This window comes from Ursus arctos, chromosome X (genome assembly GCF_023065955.2).
Source record: "Ursus arctos isolate Adak ecotype North America chromosome X, UrsArc2.0, whole genome shotgun sequence".
Lineage (NCBI taxonomy): Eukaryota > Metazoa > Chordata > Mammalia > Carnivora > Ursidae > Ursus > Ursus arctos.
This window is the reverse complement of record NC_079873.1, coordinates 64,128,898-64,138,440: the sequence shown is the minus strand read 5'-3', so window position 1 is coordinate 64,138,440 and position 9,543 is coordinate 64,128,898. Positions and strand designations below refer to the sequence as shown.

Below are 9,543 nucleotides of genomic sequence, written 5' to 3'. Positions count from 1 at the left end.
ATTTCCTTTTACAATGATAAAGCAAATGAATCCTAAAGCACTTTAAAATATTGGGTTTTAGGCCTTTTCAAGATGGTCTTCATAAGAACGCTTATCAAACTTCAAACTGCAGTCGCACAAACTTCCTAATCTTGCTTTAATGTTTACAGTCAATACTTAAAAAAAAAATCCTCTATAAATGGAACTGCCATATTCATAGATCAATATAATTTTGATAAGTTTTACAAACATTAAAACTTCAAATTTTTTCTCAGTTATAAATTTTAACTCCCTATATTTTCAAAGTTGGATGAATCCTTCCAGATAATAGATCCACTGAATGAAAAGAGTTAAAATCATATGTCAGGCATTTTGCATATTGATATCTGTATCAATGCCTAAAACTAAAATATGGTTAATTTTAAACTTTTTAAACTTTAATTTTAAAAACTTTTAAAAACTTTTAAAATTTTGAGAACTTTTAATTTGCATGCATTTTAATAGAACATTTCTGAAATGATATTTAAAAATGAAATTTGGGCCTAGGATGTCTTCCCAATGTTTTGGAGAAGTTCACAACTGTTCTAGCTCTGATATTTTGTCTTTAATTTAGCTCCACTATCTCTCATTTAAAACAACTAGTTAGGGGCACCTGAGTGGCTCAGTTGGTTAAGTGTCTGCCTCTGGCTCAGGTCATAATCCCTGAGTCCTGGATGAGCCTCAGGTGGGGCTCCCTGCTCAGTCCAGAGTCTGCTTCTCCCTCTGCCCCTCCCTCCTGTTCCTGTGCCTCTTTCTCACGCTCACTGTCTCTCAAACAAATAAATAAATAAAATCTTAAAAAAAATTAAACTAGTTAAACTTAGTCTTCAACTTCCTTGGACAAACGACATCAGTCACTATCAGAAGAATATCTCTGAATTTAGAAGTTACAAATACTCTAGAACTTTGATAATAATGTGAAAAAAATTGTGAAATTCAAGAATATTTTGGTTTAAAAAATATGTACCTATAACTGACATCAACTGTGTCCCACTGAAATGAATGCTAGAACTACATAAAAAGATTTTCTTTTTTGGTCTTGGTTAGGTTTCTGAGAATAAAATTAAAAAAAAAAATCCCAAACTAAGACCCAGTCTTGAATTTGTATAAAATAAAATAGGAAAAGACAACATCATTTTTCTCTTGTAATGACATGACATATGCTCTAGAATCAAATTTAACTAACATCTATGAACACATTTAGGTCAAGAAGCTAGCACTCATTTTTTATAGAAAAACTTTTCCATTTGTTATCTCTAATGAACAGAATGAGATAATTCTGTCTTAAGATAACTATCTAATCCTGGAGAGATACTCAATGCTAAAGATAAATATTTTTCTGCTTGGTTGGAAGCAAAGGACAGCCTACTTTGGTGATGGTATCTACAGAAAAAAAAAACATAAGAGATAAAGCTATAGCTTTCTCTTTAGTGATACCATTTCCATTCAATAGGTTTGGATTCTCTCTCTTGAAAAAAAAATCTTATATGCCAATTCAGAGTTTTTCTACTACAATGAAAACACATACTAGAATGTTAAGAGGAAGATGGTAGCTTTCAGGCCGTTCTTCCGGCAGGACTTAAAGCTTTGTGAGAACACCATAGAGAATTTGCTTTTTAGGGAAAAAGGTGTTCAAATTCTCAATAGGACCAAAGGAACCTAAGGGAGCACATGAGGGAGCAGCTTCAGAATTCTGCTATTCAACATAAAATACTATGGAAATACTGAACCTGTACCCATTACTCATAATTACTATAGTCCTTTTATTCCTAAATACTTTTCTTATATATCTTTTGGAATTGTTTTTTGGCACTGTTAATATAGCATATACTCCTTCAGTTTTATATGCAAGCACTCCCACTAACTGAAAACTAAAGATTGTACTTTACTGCAGAAAGATCAATCATCTTTTAGCCAATATATTCATTATGTTAATAGATTACTGAATTTTCTCTTTAATATAGTTTTTATAAATTCTTTATTTGTCCCAAGCAAGGAGGTGAATCCATATAATGTTTAAAAGCCTCAGAGTTGTATGCTTGATAAATATGTGTATGTGTATATACACATAAATATATATTAAATATAATTCTTTAAAAATATACAGATTGCCAGTGGTGTGGTGGTATAAAACATCTCAGGAATATTGGTTATTTGAAAATGCTATATTTTATGTACTTCCTGTGTCCGGTACTGTAATGCAGAGAAGAGAGATTAAGCACAGTTTATAAGTGACAAATTCTCAGAATATGCCTTTTGAATCATGTTATGATAAAAAAAAGTCATGATGGTCAATGAAAACTGAGATGGAAACAAAAAATCAGAAGCAAGTTAAAATGATGACTTTTCTGATGGTCTTATCTATATCCATTCAGGACAGTTCCCCTTCTGTCATCTCAGTTAATATTGGTCATGAATTATTTTCTTCATTATGGGAAGAAAATATTGTTTTAATTCCACTAGTAGATTTGCTAGCAGCATATTTGCTGTAGTAAGTATTCAGATAACTGATGAACATATGCAATTGTTGGATAAATTATAGTATTATGCAAAAACTCACATAAAAAGGCATTTAGAAACTGATGTTTGGCATTGTTAGAAATTGATGTTTGGTAAGAGCAAAATGAAAAAAAAATGCTTCATTTAGCAATAATGAAAATATTTTCACTTACTAACACTGAATGTCTCCAGATATACTAAGATGCTAGACAAATAGGTCGTAAAGATGGTAAATACCATGCATGGTTTAAAAAAAAAACCAAAACAACAACAAAAAAACCCCCACAGTACCTGGTTTTTTGTTTGTTTGTTTTTTGCTATTTGCCATTTAGAGTCTCTAACAGATGATAGACAATTTTCACATTCGGAGTTGGTCATTTCCATTCTTTTCAACTTATTTAGGGGGAAAAATGAAGAAACCTATAAAACTGATTGCAGTATTGGTTTTACAGCTGGATGGTATTATTCTTCAGATCAACAAATTATTTGATAGTTGACAAATTACTAATGTCCAGTGTTTTTCAGAACCATTTTTTTCAGTGTTCCTTCAAAGTATAGTAAGATTTTGTGTCTAACCCAATTTAATTGGAAAAAAAAATAAGTGCTTGTAAAATCCAGAGTTTTAATCTCTTCTGAATCTGTTGTCTTTGAAATTAGGTATTTTTGTTAAGTACTGAAAATTCATTGACGGTAATATTCACTAGAAAAAAAATGAAGTGAATGAAACAAAGGAATTGATTGAATACAAAAATGGTGGCACTTGTCTGTACTGTACCTTTGGATCTTAATACATGAGTCTGTTCCTTTGTATTTTGGTTAAAGATGCAGGCATCTGTAATGTATTTGTCGGAGCAAATTTGAAAGTCTTACTTAAGACTTAGTAAGATTTGAAAATCATTTTAAGTGGTCCACAACATTTGAAAGTTATTATAGCTAATCAATAACACTTGAAAATCGTTTAAAGTGGCCAGTTCATAGATGATATTGTATTTACTATAATGGCTTAAGTTATAATTGATGGAAAATAGTTGGTAACTGCACAAAAATAAAAATAGATCTTAAATTTTATTGATTTTGGAAACTTGCTTTATGAGGTGTTTAATTAAAGCAAAGTTTCTGTTGTATGTGTGTTTGTTTTTAAACCATACCATTTGGCACATGAAAGTGCAGTGGGTGGTATAGCTGAAAGAAAATAGGTGGTGGTCCAGATGTTACATAATATGTAGGGTACCCTCCCTCAGCAGCTAAGTATGGAGCAGGCTGATAAAAGCAAGTTACATTATCTGTATTGGGTAGTATATTCTGTTCTCCAAGTACTTTTAAAGCCATAAGGGTGATCATATTGAGCGTCTGCCTTCTTTCATGACCCATGAGGCAAACAGTGCTTTCATTCACAACTCCATGCAAGGTCATAAGGTAGTCATATTTGCTCTTTTCTTCACCTATGAAATGGTTACGGAGGTACGATTCAATCTTCTTTTGCTGTTCTGCTACGTCAGGAAAATCAATGAAGAATCTAGAACACATATAACGTTCCAGTGTCTTGATTTCTTCTTCACAAGCTGGCTTAAAGTCACGAACCAGCAAGTTGCTGTACTTCAGAAGGCCACCACCTCTAATCTCTTCAGGTTTTCTAGTAGATATAAGCTTGTATTGCAAATGTGTCATTGCTTCTTGGAAGTCTCCATACATGCTTTCAGCTACCACAACAGGATAGGATTCTTTGGTTATTTTAGCACTTTTATTACTGTAGAATTCTAACAGGGGACCCAAAACAATTTGAAAGGAATCAACACTAAATTCAAATTGTCGTCTGAGTGAATTCACAAATTTTAGCTCTACATTCTTTCCAGTGTTGTTTGAAAGAGAAATGAGACTCCAACGATCATGCTTATTGCAAACTTTGACCATCTTTTGCACATAAGCCTCTTTCATGGTATTTAGGGTGATCTTTTCCTTTTTTACACCTTTTGGTAAAAAGTCAAGTAGACAGCCAAGAACTGCATCCTTAACAACTTGAAATTCCTGATCACTTGGTAGTTCAACGCCAAAAATAACATCTAGATCCTTATAACTGATTCCACTGTGGCTTGCAAGTATATAACTTGCCGTGGAACCATTCAATCGGGTATCTTTAACAATAATTCCTTGCTCTATCAATTGATCTTTCACAACTTGAATGATATCTTTTGGTTTTACCTCCAGTGTGGGGAAATGCCCCCTTCCGTGAATTGGAATGACTTCATCTAACACTTGATCCAGTGTTATAACTTGATCCCAAGTGAGATTGCTAAATCTGATTTCAGACATTGTAAAGTCAGTAGATCAACTAGAAAGCAAGCAAAACATTGAGAGGAAATGTTAGCATTGCAAAATCAGTGTTATATCTAAAGCATGTGAAAAAGTTAAAAACAGACTTACCCTCAACATAAACAAAACTAATGCTAGAAAGAAAATTGTCACTGTACCTAATTGTGTTTAAATTTATTTTTAAAGTTTTTATTTAAATTCCAGTTAACATACATTGTAATATTAGTTTCAGGTGTACAATATAGTGATTGAACAGTTTCATACAACAGCCAGTGCTCATCATAGCAAGTGTACTCCTTAATCCCCATCACCTATTTTACCCAACCCCTCACCCACCTCCCCTCTGGTAACCATCAATTTGTTCTCTATAGTCAAGTAAGTGAAATAAAAGCCACTATGATTAAGTCAGATCCATTGGTGCATGCAAACATTCTCAGGGAATTGTTAGAGCTGTAATTATTTTTTACGTAAAATGGTGGCCTTCTCAATCTTTCTTCATCTAAATACTATAATGATTATATTTGGTAAAATTTTTGTCATGGAATTACCATAGTACATCATTGACATTAATTGTCATGAATTTAAAGTGAGATCAAAGAGCTTGTCTGTGTGTGTTAGACCCAGCTGACTGAAGGCATAATGTTTAGAAGCAACATATAGCATCTTTAATACAAAAGCTTTAGGGCATTTGGTTTCGTATATAATACTGCTCAAATTTTAAAGAATACTACTAATGGATACTACATATCCATTAGGGTATGAATTCCTTGAATTTGAGGATAAGGATGGTACCTAACTCATTACCTCTTCTGTGTGCCCAGTAACCTTTTAAGAAATGTTTGTTGAAGGAAATAATAATTGGGAGAAAAACTATGAGAGACTCTTAATTATAGGAAACAAAATGAGGGTGGCTGGAGGGGAGGTGGGTGAGGGGTGGGTAATTGGGTGATGGGCATTAAAGTGGGCAAGTGATGTGTTGAGCACTGGGTGTTATATGAAACTGATAAATTATTGAACACTACATCTGAAACTATTGATGTACTATAAATTGGCTAATTTAATTTAAAAAAAAGAAATAAATATTAGTTGAAGGAAATAATTGTCACTTTAAAGTGAAAAATACATGAGACTACTCCATTTGCCTCCAAAATGAGAGCAAAGATATACAAAACCATAGTAAGATTTCTGAGCTTTAAAAAATGTTTTCTGCAAATGTGCAATATGATATGCTCAGAAAATTTTACAGTTTGGGGGTGTTAAGAAATTAAAGTTGTAAATACTACAAATGGGATTGTTAAATATAATTCTATTATTATGTAATTAGGTACAATTACAGTTACTACATGGATCTTCAAATACTCTATTAAGCTATCTAAGCAAATAAAACTGGGAAAATAAATAAAGTGCTAGTTATGGATGTAGCTTTGGGTTTAGGCTTTCTTTCCTGAATTCCAGAAACAAAAAAAAAATATATGAAGTTTAAGGCAGATTTGTATAGACAGTATTCTTATTTTGCCTATGTAAGGAGCTATTAGAATAGAATCTCAATATTTAGAATTTAGTGTTGTATTATTTCCTTAGTAGAACTAGAGCAAATATCATCTTATTTGACATCTGTAGAATCAATTTTTTTTTCTTTTCTCAATTTATTTGTTTGCTTTTTTATTTAATTCCAGTATAACTAACATATAGTGTTATATTAGTTTCAGGTGTACAATATAGCGATTCAACTATTCTGTACATTACGCAGTGCTCACCATAAGTGTACTCTTAATCCCCTTCACCTATTTCATCCATCCCCCACCCACTTCCCCTCAGGTAACCACCAGTTGTCCTCTATATTTTAGAGTGTTTTTTTGTTTGTCTCTTTTTTTCTTTGTTCATTTGTTTCTTAAATTTCACTTATGAGTGAAATCATATGGTATTTGTTTTTTTTTTGGACTGACTGGTTTTGAATTGACTTTGACAGTCCAAGCATTTTGCAAAAGGCCAATTAAGCAATGGCAAATCTATGTCAGTGGGAAGATAAGACTAAACCTATTTTGTTTCTCTATATGGAATCTCCACATATATCAATAAAAGAGTACTTATTTTTATTATGGGATACAATGGCCCACATAAGGTATTCTTTGTTTCATTTTAAGCCACATTAATTACTAATGTTCAGAGAGTTTTATTAGGAATGTCAATATCCAAATCAATCCTTAAAGATGAATAGGCTGAATTGACTACACACCAGGCTGTTGGATTTTTGGTTATTCATCCATCAAGTGAAATGGTCTGTATATTGACTTTAGGACATTGGAAAAAATAAAATGTTACATGAAGAACAGAATATGCAGTAAGAACTGGCATGCCTATTTCCTAATTTCTCTTCTTGGAATTATCACTGAATTATTTTAAGCTAACAAAATTTGTTATCCTCAAATTCTCAATCTGGAAAAATAATTCATAACATTGGCTGGTTTCATGTAAAGGCTGAAGCAAGATCAATCATTTACCTAATATTTTAGAAATATCACACGTAAACTATACAACTATAATTGATACAGAAAACATGCCCAAATTCCTTTTTAATATGTAAATTTCTTTTGCAAGTGGCAATTTTTCCTTTCCTTATGGCAGATTTCATTGTCAATATTAGTTAAAAGTTTAAAATTCAATGGTCCAACCCCAGGCCTACAATCCCCCTATAAACCTATACCTCTAATTACCACTGATCTGAAAATAAAGATTGTTTACATTGGTATACTGACATTATTAAAATTACCACATTTTCTTCCATACAGATTTTCCAAAATATTTATGTACAAATAAAACTACCCAAAGACATAACTAAGTTAACTAATTGTCAAAATGTAGAAGTCCTTGATCAAAATGGTGCCCTTTAAATCAAGAAATAGGAAGTCTTACTTTATATCTTAAATCCATTCATAGATAGATGAGGAGGAAGGGAAGGGTCAGAATTTTGTTTCTCAGACAGAATCATACTATGATCTTGCAAAGACAAGAAAAAGTTGTCCAAATTTTAACTTCACTTTACACTAGAGAAGTGGTGTAGAGAAATTGATCATCATTGAACAACTATTTAGTTGCTTCTTGATCACCTATGTTAATAATACCCCAAATTTTTGGTTTTCAGAATTATCTAGAGAGCTTAAAAAATACACATATAGAATATTTTAGGCCTGGTATTTCTTGTTGAAAAAGTAACAGTGACACCAACTTGCTAAACTGTGGGAAAACTGTGTCTTTGGTTGAGCAATATATTACTTAGATATCAAAATCACAGTTTTCAAAACCAGTTATTTTTTTTTTTTACCTTTCTGTATCTACAGCTACATAAAGTTTTTTTTTTAAATCAAGACTATTTTGGGGGCACCTGGCTGGCTTAGTTAGTAGAATATCTCAGCTCTCAGGGTCGTGAGTTCACGCCCCATATTGGGCTTTGTGACTACTTAAAAAACTAAATCAAGCCTATTTTTCTATTGAAGTAACATTATTACCAACTGAGGAATTTCAGGCTACCATCTTACCAACCACCTCTACAGCCATATGTACATGAAATGCAAATTAGAATTTTAAAAAATAGCCTTAGAAAAAAAGCACAATTATGAAAATAATTTTGTGATACACACAAACACATATAGACATACATGAGCATATAAAATATTATGAAATATATGTCACAATGGAATAAATATAAATAATTTATATTGATCTGGAATCTACATACACCTCTATCAATGCTCACCTCTATTAACATGGATAATTAAGATCTGAGAGCAATGTTATGTTTCTCTGGCACATCTACTATTTTCATATAATGCACAGTATCAATATAATGTTGGAATTACAGATTTTACATATGACATTAAGACAATAAGACTTATCTTCATGTGCGGGTTATGGCTCAGCAATTAATTGTCATATTCATATAGCAGAGTCAAATACTTATATATCAATAACAAAAACATTACAAAACTTGGAAAATTTAATTTGAATTGCTGAACCAAAGAGCATGGCTAAATATAAACTTTGGATGACTATCATATAAAAGGTGGGAAAACACCAACAAAACCATTCACACTCTTTATGTTTGTCTTGGGTACAGTACAGTTCTTAGTTACTCAAAGTATGTTTATTGAACATGAAATATAAAGCTATATTTTCATAGGCTAAAAGCTCAAATTCAAGGCAGAAATCCTACAATATTGTGTCACATAAGCCCAAGCAGAAGTACAAAATCTTAAATTCCTAATTATTCTTCTCCAAATGTGGAAACCAACAGTAGTTCACTGTTTTGCAGAGCATATCAATCTTGTTCTGACTCTGACTTCTTCCAGTTTACTCATCCTTAAAGCTATCATCTTTTTCCATCTAGCTTAATCAATACTAGTTCGCCCATAATGTATCCAACTATAGTAAACACAGAAAGTGGTTTCCATTATTCAACTGGTTAAATTCACTGCAATGCAAGGCAAGATGAGTGAGTCGGCAAGATTTCACATAGAACTGCAAATAGATACTTATAAAGTGTAATTGTTCTCCCTATCTCCACCCTATGGTCCTTCTGACTATAGGAAGAAAAGGAAAACTTCGTGTTTTTGTATTTGTATTAATACTAGAATAATATTTTCAACAAAAATGAAAAAAAGGCTTAAGACTTACATTGGGAAAATTACTTTGAGAATGCAATACAGTTGAATTAATATG

The 9,543-nt window shown here is 32.1% G+C and overlaps 1 protein-coding gene across 1 annotated transcript; it reads right to left on the bottom strand.

Moving 5' to 3' along the window:
• Positions 1 to 3,650: 3,650 nt before the first annotated feature.
• On the bottom strand, positions 3,651 to 4,836 carry TENT5D (terminal nucleotidyltransferase 5D). The gene has a single exon (XM_026480097.2). It carries the CDS (start codon positions 4,825 to 4,827, stop codon positions 3,655 to 3,657), a length of 1,173 nt encoding a protein of 390 aa, XP_026335882.1. The 5' UTR covers positions 4,828 to 4,836; the 3' UTR covers positions 3,651 to 3,654.
• Between the last annotated feature and the right edge of the window lie 4,707 nt (positions 4,837 to 9,543).